This window comes from Chaetodon auriga, chromosome 7 (assembly GCF_051107435.1).
Source record: "Chaetodon auriga isolate fChaAug3 chromosome 7, fChaAug3.hap1, whole genome shotgun sequence".
NCBI classification, from domain to species: Eukaryota; Metazoa; Chordata; class Actinopteri; order Chaetodontiformes; family Chaetodontidae; genus Chaetodon; species Chaetodon auriga.
In genome coordinates this window covers 12040010-12058308 of record NC_135080.1, presented here as the reverse complement: position 1 = coordinate 12058308, position 18299 = coordinate 12040010, and the positions used below count along the sequence as shown (strand labels likewise).

At 42.1% G+C, this 18299-nt stretch overlaps 1 protein-coding gene across 2 annotated transcripts; it reads left to right on the top strand.

The window, feature by feature from the left end:
* The first annotated feature begins 1051 nt into the window (after positions 1-1051).
* Positions 1052-10729, top strand: scn3b (sodium channel, voltage-gated, type III, beta). 2 transcript variants are annotated; one of them, XM_076734894.1, is made up of 6 exons: positions 1052-1999; positions 3388-3566; positions 3664-3892; positions 6834-6972; positions 9068-9151; positions 9707-10729. In XM_076734894.1, exons 1-5 carry the CDS (start codon positions 1945-1947, stop codon positions 9129-9131), a joined length of 666 nt encoding a protein of 221 aa, XP_076591009.1. In that variant the 5' UTR covers positions 1052-1944; the 3' UTR covers positions 9132-9151; positions 9707-10729. The 2 variants fall into 2 exon arrangements, with proteins under 2 accessions (XP_076591009.1, XP_076591010.1); XM_076734895.1 differs by lacking the exon at positions 9068-9151 and having other exon boundaries at positions 1226-1999.
* The last annotated feature ends 7570 nt before the right edge of the window (positions 10730-18299 follow it).

Here is an 18299-nt window from a genome sequence, read left to right as displayed (position 1 = left end):
ACAGTAATGCAATTTCCTGCTAGGGAAAAAAATATGAACGAGACATTTGCCATGAAAGAAACATAGAAACAGCATATCGTGGTTAGGTTTATATATAATAATACTGATTGACTTCTTTGGAAAAATCAGATTAAACTGCATTTTAGCATACAATCCGTAACATATTAGAGGTTTATAACAGATACGACATTGTTTAAATCTCTATTGATGTTCACATTGGATGGCATATAGAGCAGACAAAACCCAAAAAGCTGTTTCAAACTATTGGCCATTTTATTGCCTTTTCATCACATCTTTCAGCCTTTACAAAAGAGTTAAATCACTGCAGCTTTCAGCCAGAGAAAAAAAAAGTGATATAATTACACTGTTCAGCAGTCACTCCAGTCCTCTCTGCTGCAGGCTGTGTTGGTGTGATGGACAGAAAGAAGGTCTTTTTTTTCTACCTCAATCAGTGAATCATGGTTACTGAATTAATTAAAAGATTTCTTCTCTACCCTTCATATTTAGCACTGTGTGTCCTTTAAATTATTAGGGGAAATGGAGAAGAGAAGAAAAGAGAAGCCGATCGTTGCTGTCATGCAGCTTTGAAGAGTTTGTGCTCAGATATGGACAGAATAGAGCAGGAAAGGTCAGGCCCTTCTGAAGCTAAACTCCAGAGGACAGGAGATCATTAGATTAGTGGGCTGCGTCCTGCCCAGTATTTATTGGCTTCATTGCTGCAGTAAAACCAAAGATATAGATCAGTCTGTGTATGTGCTTGCCATACTTATGATTTCAAAATACACACCCAAGCCTTTATACTGCTTTATGCTTTTCTATATTGATGCAAGTGCATATATACACGCAACCTGCAAGCTTCTACTAACAATAGTAACCGAAAACAACAGCCTGTCCCGTGAATATGGATCCTCTTGTCAACTTTTGGACTAAAACCTGAGAAATAGTAATAATGCAACTGCTGATGTGAAACAAATGAAATGAAAGAGCTCTGCTAACAGCTGCTCAACAGGATTATGTAACACATTACAGCTTGTCTCATTGTTCTTCTCACACTTTAATAGAGCCGCGTTCGGTGTCTGCATTCACACATGATGGGATGCTGTGCTCTTTTGTTTGTTTAGCTCCTGCACTCAAAGGCAAACGCAAACAGACTCTCCGGACGGGTTGGTTAGGCTTTCCCTGATGACAAGAATACGGTCATGCTCACTGTAGCGTGGGAGGGAGTGACTCACGCATGCGTATCAAAGCCCTCCGCTCTGCCAGCGTTAAGTGACTGCTGGAAAACAAAGGCAGTGAGCCGCGGCTGGGAAATGTCATCAGTCATCTTAAAGGCAGGAAATAGACTTCAATCAATCAATAGTGTGATTCTTTGAGGGGTGAACTGTTATCATTGTTTCCGCTGTTTGCGTGTGAACAAGACCCCACACCTCGCAGCAGCAAGTGAGTAAATCGGCTTTTGAGACTCCACAGGTCCCTCCTCATCGCCTGTGCTCTTATCCGTGCGCTTTCTGGCTGGATTTGGACTGAAAGACAGCAGTTGCGGATCAAAGACAGCCGTCTCACATCACGGACTTGTTTATGTCACCGCGCGGAGGGAATAATGAAGTTAGTTCTTTGTAGGTAGATGATGAATGGCGAGTCAGGGGGCTAGTGCTCGACTTAAATTCACAGATGAGCACATGAAGGCTTCACAGCCTCGTCCCTGCATCTCTTTTGTAGCTCTTGTAGTTTGAAATCCTGCCTTTTTACTTTGGATTTCCAGTCGTGAAGCGGGGAAGTTACCTGCGCGCTCGTCTGCCGAGGAGAGGCGCTGTCCGTGGTGCTGAAGTCTTCTCCACAACCGCTTTCTCACTCCTGGCCTCGTGTGAAGACAACTTTTGGGTTGCTCCAGAGAGCAGCAGTTAAAGGGACACTGTCCAACAGCAGCTCCAGAAAGAGCTTAATATGGTAACTCAAACCAGAGTTCATCTGCAAACTTTGGTACTTTTGTTTTTTGCCGGTAAGTATAACTGTGCAAGATGCTCAAATGTGTCGTTAGGATGTGAATGTTGCATGTTTTAATCCATACATGGTTGCATAGATGAGTAATCAGGGGCTTTGTTAATGGGCTGTGAACTCAAAACCCAGTTTCAGAGCGGCGCAAGCTCCCTGTTAACAGCATTTAAGCAGAATGTTCCATCCATTGAACAGAGGACACCAGGGTTCAGCTCTTTCCCCTTCTCCCTTTCTCTAGTTTTCTCTTCATCTCTCTCCCTGTTTCTCTGCTCTGTTTGTGTGAGCCTTCAGTAAAAAAAAAAAAAAAAAGATGAGATAGAATCAATGTTGTCACTGTCTGCCCAGGGGGGGCTTTGGGTTACATAAGAGCACTGGACCCAACACAGCAACAGTCACACAAAGACATCCATGTGGTGAGATTACTGCCACAATTGACTTTACAAGAAATCCCGTCTTTGTTTTTGTAATCTCCCTGAATTCTTTATCCCCACTTCCTGTTCTATCTCTTGTAATGCATCAATTCATCACTCTCTTATTTCTCGTCTTCCTGCTTGCCCACACTGCGTTGCTGTCCTCCTCCTACACTATCCACAGTTCCTGCATGCAACACTCCCTCCCTCCGTTTATTCCTCCCTCTGCCAGCTAATACTAATGGGCAGAGGCAATCATTAGTGCTTACTGGCCTGGATGATCTTGGATTCGCTATTGGTATTGTGACTCAAGTCTTTCCAGCGCTCACAGAGCTGGATAATTTAATTTATGCATTTTCAACGCTTATTGAGTATTGTGTCTGGCTCAGCCTTGGATTTAATGTGAGCGCAGAATGCAAGAGCTGTATGACAGACTGGGCCGTGAGTTTATTAGTACAGGTAAAAACTTGTTGTATCCTAACAGTCGGTGAATAAAGGCTGAAGATGTTATCCTCCATTAGACTTTGCACATGATGAATTACAGCTTTGAAGCACTTCTTCTTTGAAATGCTCTTGCATTTGTTCTGAGTGTTTGGTTCAGTGACAAGTACTGAGGGGCCCTCTCAGAAACTCAGGAGGAAAGCTACCGTCGTATATTGTTCCCACTTTCAGTATGCAGTGACTGATTATCTAAACCCTCTAAACATCTTTTAAGACCTCTAAAAAATAGCCTGCTTTGAATAATAATTGTGTCCGATATGCTTTTTCCAAGAAATTACTGTACTTTTCCTTGACTGGTCATCTTGTATGTACACATTTTAAACTCTGATTGAGGGTGAGCACAGATAAATGATAGATGAAGGTGAAAACAGCCTCTGACTGTTAAACTCTGCACAAACATCCAAGTGAAAAACACATCTTTGACTGAAGAGGACTTTAAGCTGCTGAGCTAACTTCCTGTTACATTTCCTTGCTCCTGCAGTTCACCTGAGCCACCCAGTATGTGTCGATGTCCCGTCGGCGACAGACGCAGTCCTGGGGAAGTCCATGAAGTTGACCTGCATCGCCTGCATGAGGAGGGAGGAGATCAAAGCAAAGACGCGTGTGGATTGGTACTACATGCCATCGAAAGAAAAAAACATCCCACCCAACAAAACTCATGTAGGTTGTGCCTCCATTATTGTATATGACCTGATGTGGTATGCGTATTCATACTACTGTAGATATTTTAGAAATGCCTAATTGCCTTTCCTCTTAGATATACATGTATGAGGATGACAGTCCGGTTGAATTGGATGGACCGTTTAAGGGCCGCCTGACCTGGAATGGGAGCCAGGACTTGCAAGACGTCTCCATTCAAATCATCAACGTCACCTATGATGACAGCGGCGTCTATGAGTGCCACGTACTTCGCAAGTTTGAGTTTGACTTCTTCACTCCCTCGGTCTCCATCGCCAAGGACATCAAGTTGAGGGTTATAGAGAAAGGTACGGCCAATAGTTTTCCACTTTCTTTCATGTTTTTCTGCCTTGTTGTGCGCTCGGGTTCAGCCAGATGCTTGGTTGCCGTATCAATACCGTTCAGCATTGACCAGCTGTGGTTAGTTTTAGCCGAGGTTATTCCAGAGCTACGCATGAGGTTACTGAGACCTCAGACTTTAGTTCGCCGTGCTTTTCAGGCAGTGGCATGCCTTTGTGAGGCTACCAAAAATAGACATCAGTCCCAAGAGATCTACCACTCAAATCTGACATTCACGCTGTTGCTTTGACAGCTTTTTTTTCGCCACAGTCCATCTGATCTACTGCATCATGTTTTTCTTTTGTTTGTTTCTGTTTTAAAATTTGGAAAATTAACAAGGCGAGAAATGCTTTTAAAGCCCTGAAGCAAATGAATGTATTATTCACATTTGGCCATGATATAAATATAAGGTCTTATAAAGAGTAGAGGTAGAAGTCTAACGACATCTCAACAGGAGTGATTGTACTGAAAAATAAGTCAGTTATCTACCAACCATTAGTCTGTGTACAGCTTTGCTTAACAGGTGAAAGTATCATGATTGGGTATGAAAGGGACATCCTGGAAAGGCTCAGTCATTCACCAGCAAGGATGGAGGGAGGTTCACAGCTTTGTGAACACATGATTGTAGAAAGGATATTACTGCATTGGCTGAAGAACACTTTGTAGAACCATTGTTGGTAAACACAGTTAGTTTGCAAATGACTGCATTCTGGGCTTCTTTATGTTTTACAAGGCATCCCAGCATTTTTGGAATCAGGCCTGTAAATATGGTGATGATGTTGACGCTGATGGTAAAGCTGCACACAGTATATGCTGGAGAGATTTAGCTCAGGCCTGTTGACTTACAGTCCCTCCTGGCAGAAACACAAGTCTGTGCTCTGTTGACTTCTGTGTATTGAGTGTTCTCTCTGTGCTGTACACGCCCCTCCTTCGATGTGTTTATCAGACCGCTTTAAGTGGGCTTTTCATTTTATTATATCTTTCCGACTCTTTGTTTTCTCTAAGTGATGCATCAGTGTGAGGGCGCTCTGCCACTAACAACACTACTCTCCTTCTCTCCCCTTTGCTGTGACTGTATTGACGAGGAATAATTGTGTGTTATGTTTTGTCTGCCTTTATTGTTCATCAAAGCTTTCTTCTGTTGTCAGTGAAGGGGTTAATTCAAACCAACCACTTTGCTATCTAATATAAGGGGTAATGTATTCTGCTTCCCGAATGCTTGGCTTGCTGAATGTGTCATTTTCCACCTTGATCGAATATACAACACAACATGTATATTTGGAACTATTTAATTCTGCCCATTTCTTTTACTGCTTGCACGTAGTATATAGTTCACTATCAGAGGCATATAAAGATAGGCTAGTTGTATCCCAGGGTGCAATCTGAATTGTGATTATCCTCCGATGTGCGACTTTCCAAAATATACTACAGTTTGATCTTCTATACATTTTTAAAAGCCTCTCCTCCACATCCCATACAGCTGTGGTATCAAATTTCACAAAGCCGTCAGTCAGTGCACTGTACATTATAGCTTGGGAATCATGTTACGGCAATGATGTCCATAGTGGCAGAATGGATTAGCTCGCAGCAAACATGCTTTCCTATCTAAGGGATTATATTACACTAACAGCCTCTATTTGCGGGAGACTGCAGAATCAAATCAGTGAAATCTGTCAACTGTCTGGTCAGCAGGCTTTCTGGAATTTGGTACACGGCCACTGGCACAGTGGTTCACAGTGGCTCATCACGATCCTGCAGTGAAAGATATTGAAGGAGAGGTTCACATTTTTTCAAGTCTGTCCTACAACAGCAGTTGGGTGCCCATATGTACATTGCAACAGTGCCTGCTTGCTTTATACTGGCGATTAAAAGCTCGCTTTCTGATGCATTTCCAATTTAAGCGATGGAGAAAATCCACAATCCTCTCTGTGTGCAAAAATACATTCAAGGTTAATATGAAGCTTCAGTAGCCGGAATGAGAAAAATATCTATAAAATGTCTAGAGGGAATTCTGTACTAAAAAGACTGTGACTGTGGCAGAGAGCCCACATTATTTATGAACCTCAGAAAAAGTGTTTCATTGTTCATGCGGGCATACTGTAAGACAGACTTGAAAAAAATGTGAGCGTGTCGCCTTAAATAAAATGTAATGACATAATTTAATGAATTGATTATAATGTTACAATTTTAAGTCTCTAAACTTAAAACCTGTCATGTCCTGAGAACCACTGTGACTTTGCATATCCATCTTAATTCATATGTAAAGGAACCCTGTGGAGTTTTTGACCACTAGTGGTGCTGTGGAGCAATGTTTAATGAGCACACCCGTTTGAACACGATCTAAAATACTTTTGGAAATACTTTTTTTTTATGTTAGCGAGGAAGGAAATTGTTAGACCTTAAGGATTCACCCAGTGCGTTGTGGTGAGAAATTCTGAATGTAAACGTTAATTTTTGTTTGTTTACAAGAAAACTCCACAGGGCACCTTTAACTCCCCAGGCTCTATTATCATTGTACTACAGGTCATAATGTTCTGTATGCAACATAGTTTGTGCATCATTTGTGCATCAAGTGTATCCCCGAACTGGATGCACACAAGAAAACATGACTTTGCTTTGATTAAAGATCAGCTGCATAGTAATAACTATTTTACATTTTGAGCTGGACTGGTCTGTCAGTGAAATGAAAGTAAACTGGACCACAGAAATATTGCCTTTTCTATTAAAACTGACAGTCGATTGTGGGTCAGCAGTGTTGCACATACATGAACAAGCTTAGCGTACTTCCTTAAACCTATGAATAAATAAGTCTCCCCTGCTTTATTCAAAAAAATAGAAAAAAAAAAAAACATTCAGAGGTAGGATGCATATGAATAAAACATGTTCCTTGCTGTTGTTTGTGCTCCACAGCCACTCAAGACGCCACAGCGATCTACTCTGAGATCATGATGTATGTGCTGCTGGTGTTCTTGACCTTCTGGCTGCTGGTAGAGATGGTCTACTGCTACAGGAAGATCTCCAAGTCTGATGAACAGACGCAGGACACAGCGTGAGTCTCACACAAACATGCAGCTGCGCAGGCAAATGCAAACAAATGGCCAACTGGAACACTGTGTGTCCTGAAAACAGACCGACCGTCAACATGGCCGGATCCACACTGACTTTCTCTTTTCTGTGACTCACAACACAGCAGGGCAGTGTGTGCCAAATAAGTGGAAGCCTCACCTGTGTGCGCCTTATTTTCTGCTTTGCATGACAGTAATTTAAAATCTCAGACGCACGTGGGGCAGAGAAATTTAGGAGGCAATCAAGAGGAAGAAAGAGCAGGAGGGAAAGTCAGACAGACAGACAGAAAGGTAATTGAGTCTAAACTGCATCAGTTTTTAACCCACCTGCAGCAGTAATCTGTCTTCTCACTCGGACTGCCTGACAGGCCTGAATAATTCTACGCACTGCTGACTGCTCTTTTCTTCTTACCTCTTTACATCCGTGGTGGATTTGCAGCCACTTTTTGCGTCACCCTGTCAGCACTGCCAAAGAGCCGACTGCACCTGTATAGTCAGCTCCCACCGGATTGCCATGGTGTTGACGAGGCCATTTGATTCACGCTGACAACTTCTGAACAGGCAATTTATGTCCTGAACAGACCAATCATAGATAAGGCGCTGCAATGTGGGTTTGCAGACAATTAAACCTGATTTCTAATCCTGCAGTCATCCTGCAGTGATGCATGGAGCCCAACTACTGGATAATGTATTTCTAAGATTATGTTTTTAGAGTAGCATATACAGGGGGTGAACAAAACACAACATAATAATGATAATGAACGGCTGAAACAGTAATAGGCAAACAGCAGAACAAGAGCAATAAAGCTAAACAAAGTCAAGTCAAATCACTTTTGTCTACTCTGTCCCTTACTGAAGAGGGCTTCAGTGCTGTGAGTGCAGCCCAGTTTTTTATTGAACTGGACCCCAGGGTACTTGCATGACTCTCCCTGGATGACAACAATAGCAGGGGGGCTACTGATCCTCGAGCAGTCCACCGCAGGCTGATAGTTTTCGCTGATATTGAGCTTCAGCTGATTGTTATGGCACCATATGATGAAGCTGTCTATCAGTCCTCTGCACGTCTCTGTGAAAATAGTCTCTAATTGAAGATTTCTTAGTGGAATCATACATGTCAAAATAGTAACAACTTCTAATTTCACAACAAAATACACTCAATACCTTTTAATAAGTTCCTTGAAAGTCTTCACTTCATATTACATATATGATATAAGTCTGGACAGACATGGATGTGAACTGTAACTTGACTGTTTGGCGGAGGAACACAACTGTGAGATGATTCTTCTTGTTTTGTCTGCCCTCTGCATTTAGGTAAAGCGTATCGATCCGCGAACAGATCCGGAGTGCACATTAAGTTAAGCATCAAGTAATCGAATGCGTATAACTCAACTTCATCAGTGCCTTCAGCTGAAAGAGTTAATGGGTTGTGGCCACCTGGCAGCCATTATTGACCTGTGTGACACACGTCGCGCAGTGAGAAGCTACACCCACTCAAAGAGGCTGTTTTGTGGTCGTCTTGTTGGGCTTAATGGATACGTAGCACGGGTGGATCATTGCGAGGTGACATTTTGTGATGCATTAGTGGCTCAGATTGTATGAGTCATGTTACTGGGGGACAAGATGGAACAAAATGAGGCTATGTTTAAAGTCTGCTGACAGAGCCGCAAAGCTCTTTCACTGTTGTTCACTGTTCATCGCTATTTGCTCCGTCTACATAGTTTCTGTGCAGCTCTATTGAACTGGGTTCATGTTTAGTACATCTGTTTTTAACAATTTGCTATGAGGGTGTCATGTCTTCCTGATGTGCAGCCTGTACACATTATCTCCCCGCTGCTCACATTACAGTGATGGTGTTTATGTTTAAAATCCATTCCCTCTGGGGGTCTACATTGTTGAGGCATCATGATTTAGAGACTTGAAAGCCTCACAGTCCCAGAATGAAGGAAACTCAGTTATGTTCGACTGTAGTGAGCGTTGTTCAAACCTTAACCGGCACTGGTCTGTGGTGTTTGGTGGTACAGAGGCCCTGACCACCACCTCTTAGACACTCCTCTGCTTTTTCTACCAATCTGCCTGCAGGACAAACTACCTAGCCGTTCCCTCTGAGCAGAAAGCCCCTCCAGCCGCTCCTGTTACCGAATAAAAGTGGTTTTCAGTGACACGGTATTTTACATGTGACTCTCTCAACCTGATCCAGATCAGTGAAATCACCCTCCTCTCTTTCCAACTCATTGTTTGTACCTTTACTACTCATAACTGTGCAGTTCCGTAGTGGAGTCCCGTTGCTTCACCACCACCCGTGTCTCCTCTTGCTCGTTCCCTTCAAAAGGACTTTCATTCCTGCCATTTTTTGGAATTCTCTCCTAACCATAAATCCTCCATTTGTACTCAATCTCCATTTAAATAAATTAATTAGATAAGTCATAAAGTATGTGCTGTAAGAAAGGCTTTATGTCTCATTTGTGAAAACTGGCATAATTTGTGAAGTATTCCATTCAACGGTTCAGTGTGAGCATGGCAGTCTCCTCTGGAACTGATCTACTGAAGGCACTAAGAAATACAGCATTTGCATGTGTATGCAATAACTGAGTTATATCAGTTTTTTTATGTGAATCAGATGTTGATTGTCCATATTGTTTAAGGTTGTAGTTGATGTTTTTTCAGCATATGAATCATTCCATGTTGACTAAGAGGGAATATGTTCCCTGCTCTTTGTAGGTATTAACCAATCGCGATGGGACTTCATGGCCAGCTGACGGACGGAGGCATAGATTCCACAACCTTTATCTATGCCGCAATGAAGGTATCCTTACTCCCGGACAGCCACGGGAACCCTGTCATCCGAGCTCCCCTGTGTAACGACTGTGTCCTGTGAAGAGCCAGTCAAAACTGCCCGAGCGCTCAGTTTTTCTCCCCACTTTCCTGTTTTCTGTTAAACCTTCATGCTGGATGTCTGAAATCAAGTGCTTTCACTAACACGCCAGGTTAACAACAACATGAGCCTCCTGCACTTATTATCAGATAAATACCAGCCGTGCTTCATTTCGACGTGCCAGTGCGTAGAGTTACTAAATATTTTAGTTAGTGCCGCCTCTGTGATTTATAACCTCTAAACAGAAAAGATCCGAGGAAAGACGCCGTCCCACTGCTCCCAAGGCTGCTATATACAACTTATATACTGACTCTGTTGTACTTGTTTGGTTAATTTGGTTTTATTACAATTTTATAGACCATGTTGAGATTTTGAGTCGCACTTTCATTTGTATTGGCAAATATCTTTTTGATGTCTTTTTAAGGAAAATGGATTGCATAGCTTTTATACTGTATGGTTGTGCATTTCTCCCTGTTTTTGCTGTTTGCATCAGTGAAACAACAATGTAAAAGAGCGGGTTATATTGTATCAGGTCACGTTATTTCACTTGATCTACAATACATCTAGAGGTCTTTCCTATACTCTCCTCTGTGTAAATCTGTAATTCATGTTCAGCACTGAGGTCAAAGTATGTTCAGTAGGTTAAATCCTGCTGAACACAGTTACGCTAAAATTTATTCTTAAGCTTTGACTGTTGCTCATGTTCTACAGTAGCATTGCTATTGAGACTAAACGTGTGCCTACTTCTATCGCACAGCACTGTAGAAATGTATCGCGAGTCAGTCATGCCAAGCTGTTCTTTGTCTATTACACATATATCTCCTGTGTGAGTGAGCTGCTTCTGATCTAGTAAACACAATGCATTCCACAATCTGTGTTGGAGTTCCTCTGTTTATTGAAACTTTTTTCTTTCTACTGAAACTGCACAATAAGATGAGCCCACTTTTAGATTATAGCAGGGTGTTGAGAGGAAAATGTGCTGTTGACTCCCAGCAGCTTCTGTCTTATGTTCTCCTTATTATCTGTGCTGGTGTTGAAAGAGGGGGGGGGGGGAAAGTGAGCTTTAAATGAACCACAGTAAACACCTCTGGTGTTTCCAGCTCTCATTAACACCGCTGAAAAGCAGCTAACAAAAAAGACTTTCGATTTGTTTCTAGTTGAAGTAAACTCTGTGTATTTTAATTGCCTGTCTTACGGAGCTGAGATGCAGTTCTGTGCAGCAGAAGAGGTTTTATCAGTGGGAGCAGAGCTGGTCCAGATAAGGCCAGAAGGGTCGTGGAATACAAAGAAAGACAACAAAGGGAAGAGGTACGGGAGGAGAGAAAGGGGAAAAGAGTGGCAGTTAGAGAGAGATGTGATGTAAATTGCTCTTCTAGCTAGCCGTGACCCACAGCAGTGACAGATATAGCAGGCAGCTGTTGTTATAGCAACCCAGGCATGGCTGTAGCAAGGCAGATTGCGTGGCAAAGATATTACACTGTGATAGTTCAGACATTCATTTATGCTCAGCCATAAAAAATGAAGAGCGGTTTATTACTTAGTATGCACAAAATATGAGGACCGGCCACCCAACATGCTTTGCTTCAGGAGGAATAGAAGAGGCTTGATGGACTATCGCAGAACAGGAGAGATGCCTCCACAAACCCATCAAGGTCACGTATGTAGTCTGAATTGCAAGTAGGTAATGTAACAAGCACGCCTTTTATCCGTCCATCAAGTTCCCATAGATTGGTTATTGATTGTGCAACACATCCCATAAACTCTCCAACAATATGGCGTTATGGCTTTGAGATCTACTCTGAAGTGTAATTCTCTGACCCTCCCCCCTCTTCTCTCTCTCTCTCTCTCTGCATCTCTGTGTCTCTCCTTCTTCCTTCTCTATTGTTACAACGGGCCTCCCTGAGGATACAACCCAGTAATATGGCCCACATTCTGCAAATATACATTTCAATTAAACCACCAGGCCCCAACTGCCTCGGCGCTCTGCTAAGCATTTCAAGTCACATTACACAGAGAACGCGGACTAGCCCTGGGTATAAACACTCTTAATTTGAAGCTAATCTTCTTTGCTCGTAAATGGAAATAGCTAATCACACAAAGTGTCGGTAATGACAGAAAGAGATTTAGTAGCTCAATAACCCACTGAAAAAGCAGTCTACTCATACAACAGTGCTGTTTTTAAGACCGTGTGGGCCTGTAGTTCATGTGTGGACGGTGCAGCCGCCGCTTCCTCATTTTTTGCCAGATAATGACCAGTTGAACAGTTGCAGGCATTCATGCATTATGACATCATAAAATATGACCCTAAATCATCAATCATGCAACCTGGAGAACATTCTTGTCCATCTATGCAGGGTCTTTGTCTCCCCCTAGTGTAAAGCACATCATGTCATCATATATCGACATGAAATCAAAGAGAGCTTATGAATTTCAAGCTCTCTGTCTCTCTCTCTCTGTCAAGCAAGTCCAAAAAAGAAAAATGCTGCTGCACAACTGCCTGATGAGGGGAAGGATTTCTGGTGTGCAAGTTGCTGATGGTAGCAATATTTTGCAATGAATTCAGATATTTGTTATTGATTTATTGATCTTATCTTTTTGAAAGGTGGGCTGATGAGAGATGCTTGCCTGTGGCCCCTGTGTTAATGTTCTCATACAAACATATCAGATCGTTATATTCAATGTAAATATCAGATCATTGACTATCAAAGCCTCACTGCTAAATGGTTTGACCCCTCAGAATAATGTGGACAATGAATGGTTTATGTCAAACATGGCTGAATCTCCCCCACCTCAATATAACAATGCCCATGTTGCACTAAACAGGGTGGGAGTGTTGTCTGCAACTTTAAGTCTATTTTCAACCTAACCTCCAAACAGGATGTCACATTGAATTAATTGGAGGCTCTGGTATTAAAACCAGTCCCATCCACCATTTTTAGAAGAATTTGGTGTTTTTATCTCATCTTATTAGTCACTCTGATAAAATCTGGTGATTTCAACATTCACCTAAATAAGGCCTTTGACCCTCAAAGTAAAGTCTTTGTAGCGCTCACTGATACTTTTTGGTTTCACTCTGTTTGTACATGAACTCATTGCAGTGGAAACACCCTGGACTTGATTCTCTCTGTCTGTTTTGTCTAATCCGTGTTGTCTGACCACCTTCTAATTAAATTTGATGTCGGCAGTGTTTTTACTACTCGTCGCACTGGTCCAGAAACCATTGCAACCCATCTGAATTCAATTGTGCCTCTTTCTACCAAAATTAGACAGTCAGTCTTCACCTTGGTTTACAGACAAAACACAATCTCTGAAGAGGGCCTACAGGAGATTGGAAGGTAAATGTGTACGTTGGCATGAGTGTTTTGCATTACAAGTGTGTTTTGTTTGCTGCATGAACAGCTAACAACATAGATTTATTTCTGTAGTAAAGAGATATTAGATACAAAAATATTTTTTCTGTAATGTGGAGTACCTCAGAGCTTTATTCTTGGCCCTCTCCTATAGTCTTTAGATACACAGACTGTTTCCTATTGTGCCTATTTTCTCTGGAAAAATCCTTCCTCAGTCTGACTCTGTTGAGGCGTTTAAATCCAAACTAAAAACTCATTGCTCATCTTTCAATACGTCAGACCTCATCCCTGTTCGGTCTCAGTCTCAATGAGTCTGTTAACTTTGGTACTCGGGTAAAATCAGCAAACTGTAAACTTCTGATATCACAATTCTTTCTAAACTTCAGTTGTTTTTATTTCCCACAAGCTGTGTGTATCTCTCTGTCCTTTCTTCTCTCTACTTTCCTCTTCCTTCCCTCTTTTACCTCAGGCTCTCCTCTGCGGGACCATCAGCAGTCCAGGTACCTCTCTCTCTCTCTCTCTCCTGGCTGTCGGTGCCTCATCCAGATGTTTGTCTCTGTATTATCATCCCTCGGGAGATTCAGCCTCTTCTCTCCTCTCCTCTCTCTCTGTCTCTCTCCTATCTGTGCTGCCTCTTCTCTGTGTGTGTCATCTGTCCTCATTCCAGGTCTCCATGGTTGAGACCATACCCACCAGCTGAATACTGCTTAACGTCCTCATGGATCCATACTCTTCACTTATGTATTATTCATTTATTTATTAGTATATTTACATTTTTGTTATCATAATTTGTACATATTGTGATTTTTTTTTTGTTTTTGCTGATCCATTCTGTGCAAATGACATCTAAAAAGGAAGGAGACCCCTTCTCAGTCGCTCTTCCTTTTTAACCCTGTTTTGGTGTCATGGTCTTTGCCATAACTCCAGTTTGTTCCCTGTGTTTCTGTGTTTTACGCAGCCTTTTCTCTCCTGAGGTTCCCCTGTCTGTCAGTGGGCGGGGCCACTCCCCCCCCCCCCTCAAGCTCCTGCAGCTGGCACACCTGCGCGTCATCATGTCATCAGCTTTCCTGCCAGTGTTCACCGGATCCTTCTGTGAACTGCAGCAGTAGCAATGCTCTCAGGCCAACTTAAGCTTTAAACTTTGCTCCTTGTGGTTTTCCTCTGTACTAATGTTGCTGGGTTTTGGGTCCACTCAGTACCGATGAATGGGTTTTTCCTTATCTGAATCGAGGGTCTAAGGTCAGAGGGTGTCATATGTTGTACAGACTGTGAAGCCCTTTGAGGCACATAGTGATTTGTGATTCTGTCTCTTTGGATAAAATTTACATGACTTGAGTATTGATTGCAGATGATAAATAGTCACTTTGCTGGAGCTCTATCTGTTTTAGTGTTAGAGACTCATAATGAGCATACTGATGAAGTGCCAGCTGAGTGAATATTTTGCTTTGGTTTTTCACTTTCTAACTTGGATAGCTTGTAACCTGTTAACCATGAAAGCTGTTTTTTCCCCATTCTCCTCTCCTCCCAAGGGGTCTTCTCTCTGTGTGGCACAGACTCTAAAGGGATTTTCAAAGTATTGTGCCAGACCAAGCAGCAGCTAAGAGGGCATTTCCACAGTAATTCTCCAGCCTGCCAATTTCCATTTCTTTAAGAGGCTAAAAATGAATGCACACATTTCAAATGATGGCACAGAAGTTGAATGTTTTCGGCTTTTCTGAGAAAGCCGGGGGCAGCCCACTAATGATTATAAATCACCACATATTTTATGCTGTAAACTTATAGACTTTAGACTTATAGGCTGTTAACTCTGCCATGCGAAAAAGCCCACACCTTATTAATTCATTTCTGGAATGTACAAGCTCCAGTTTGATCATAGCCTTCCAGCCAAAGGAGACATGGGAGATATTTTTGGATTGCAAACAATCTGTCTTTTAGGAGACATAAATTAAATTGGAATTCAGAGTCTCGGACCAAAGATAGCGTTAAAGCCAGACTGTTTTCTTCTCATCAGGCCGGGGTGATAATAAATCAGCAATAATTAAACTCTCCTTTTGAAAACAAATGATGTGATAGAGAAAACAGCTTATTTGAAAGGTGAGCCTATTTAAAAATGGAAGACATGGTTGCACGGTGTTGTCAAATGTTGATTAAGGATAAATATCTCCATGTTAAACATCAATAATTGATTTGGCATTCATTTACAGTCTACTCAGGATCTTTTCAAAAAAACAAACCAGACATGTAATGTTAAACATTCACATTTAATGGAATAGTTTGACATTTCAAGAAATACGCCTTCCCACTTTATTGCCTAGAGTAGGGTGGGAACACATACCACTCTCATAGGCTATCTGGTAAATATAAGGCTGCCGCCAGCGTAACTTAAAGACTAGAAACAGGGGGAAAAAACTAGCTTGGATCTGTGCAAAGGTAGCAAAATCCACCTACCAAAAAACTAGATGTATATGTTAATTAGTGAACCTCTGAAGTGCTGGTAGGCAGATTTTATTACCTACCTGTTTCCCCTGGTTCCAGTCTTTATGTAAGGAAAGTAAATAAACGTATTTCCCAAAATATCAAACTATTCCTTCAATTTTACTACAACCTTGTAAATCATCCCAAAGAGAGCAAAAAGACTAAAAAAAATGCTGTTTTTGTTGACATTTCTAACAGTAAGACAGCTGTCTAAGAATGAAAAATGAAAAAACACTAATACTGATACTAATGCCTGGCTGTGATTCTGCGTCATTGGTGCAGCACACTATTATTTGGTCAACATTTGATTAGAGATTCACATTTCCCCTCTGACTCACACATTCTTCAAAGTCGATGCTTATTACGGAAACTGAAACCTGCTGGCACAACACATCGCTCAAGGGTTTACAGCGTCTTTGTCAGCCGTTAAATTGCATCGGCACAACTTTGAAGCGCCTCTGGAGAACCCTTCCACTTAAGGTTGGCATTATCTGGCTGCGGACGATGTTCACAGTCCCCGTGAATTATTCCTGAGTGTCTGTATAATTATATCAACCTTGCTGTAACAGAGTTGTTATCATCCCCCTGTGGTGTCATTGGCGTGAAGGAGAGCAAAGCGGTAGAGGTAGAGTTTGATGAGCAGAGAGCTGCTCCTGACTACTGAATGAGAAGCCTATCTTCTCAGGAATATTCATTCACTGTAATGTAATCTGTCAAGGCTCCTTTATATCAGAAGTTTTATTTATAGTCTTCCTGTCATCCCACAGTGAGGTGTGATATTTGTTGAGCAATACCTCAAACCTTTCATGCCTTTTCTAATCTGGTGCGTCTCTCTTCTCGTAGCCACAAAAGCTCCCTTGGTTTATTTGATTCTGCTCTAAATCTGGTACAGACTCAGATACAGCAGCAGATGCAGTAGACCCGTAGGAAGCTGTAGAATCAACAATAAACCATATGGAGGACTGTTACTGAGTCATTGTTGTCATTTCATGCACGTGGACCTGCCGTACCGCTCCTCACCTGCTGTGTGCATTACAGAATGCAGGTACGTGTTTATTTTCTCAATAGCTTTAGTCAAATGCCAATAAGGAATCTATAATGTTTTTTCCCCCCAAAAAAACCCCACTAAACTGAAGCCTTTGCTTTGTCGTTGTTGTCTTCATTATCAGACGATAAGGTCTATCACTGAGGGCTGATGCTGACAAAAAAAAAAGAAATAACACCTCCAAAACCCCAGCTGTTTAAAACTCCTAATGAAAACTGAATCCATGAATTAAACAGCAACCCTTTCACTGTACTTTAACCTTTCCTCTCTCCCATCCATCTCTCCTATCCATCATCCCATCCTCCATTTCATTCACCCGCATTTCAAACAAGAGGCATCTTTGATTAGCGAGACAAAGAGGATGCCTTAAATAAAAAGACCATTTACAAGTCAGACTCGGAAGCGAGGCAGTGACTGGGTCCTGCTTTCTAATTTGCGATGAGAGGATGGAGCTGGCCCATAGCACAATGACGTCGCAGCTCTATTGTTAGTGAAATGAACACCTGGCTGCCAGAGAAGTGCTAAATCACTGCTGTGTGTTTAGCAGCACCTGAGGCCCTCCACACAAATTGACACAAAGCAGAACATTACATCGCAGGCTGGCTGAATTCAAAGCTAACTGTGCCTGAGATGCAGGGTTTTCATCTAATCAATCAGCAACTCGTTGGTCGACAGGATGAAAATTTACTGCGTGTTGCTGTATTAACTGCAACATTGTTTCCAGGGAGAAGAGGCGCTGACGATAAAACATCGGCAGACCTGATTAAACAAAAGTGGCGGACAGGGAAATTAGCCCTGTGGATTTTCAAAGATTTCTAATTATGCCATGTAGTCAAAAGTTGATGAGGGGAAAAGGGAAGGCATTAAAACATTGCCAGACCCCTGACAAGCTTGGCGCTTTATTACATTGCAGCAGCCAAGGCAGCAGTTGGCTGATATCCTTCTTGACACTGGTAGTTAGAGAGAGCCCCACCATGTCTGATAAATGTTATTTTACCCCCACGGTTATGAATGCATGCACACTCTTCACCCAAGTATGCTCGCATGTTTGCCTCATTCAAGGGCACTCATTAGGAATGATAGCTTGTGTCTTGCAACCAGAGACTTACACCACTAGTGCCGTGGATCAAAACCCAATTAATTAAACTCTTCAATTCCCTCTCACACCAGCAGGTTCAATCTGTGGAGGATAAAGTTATAGATGGGCAGTGAGAAATAGCAGCTGCTCTTCTCTGCTGCTATCTCATGCAAGGTGGGAGACCCTTATTTCAACAGAAAATCCCACGTCTGCAAAGACACTCAAGTCAAAACTCCTTTCCACAAATCCTCCGGGATCAATTAAGTGCACAGGGCATAGGAGGTTTTATCCACAATTTTAATCTCTGTAAAATACCTGATTATTTCCCTGTGCTTTGATTAAGCCTTCAAGCTTATCTGGCAGAGATGAATGTGATGATCCTCTGTGACTTAACTAATAATTTAAAGCAGCGACTAACGAACACATTGGATCAATAGCAAAACCACACAGTACAGCTGGAATTATTGCTGAATTCCTCATCACATCCCTGC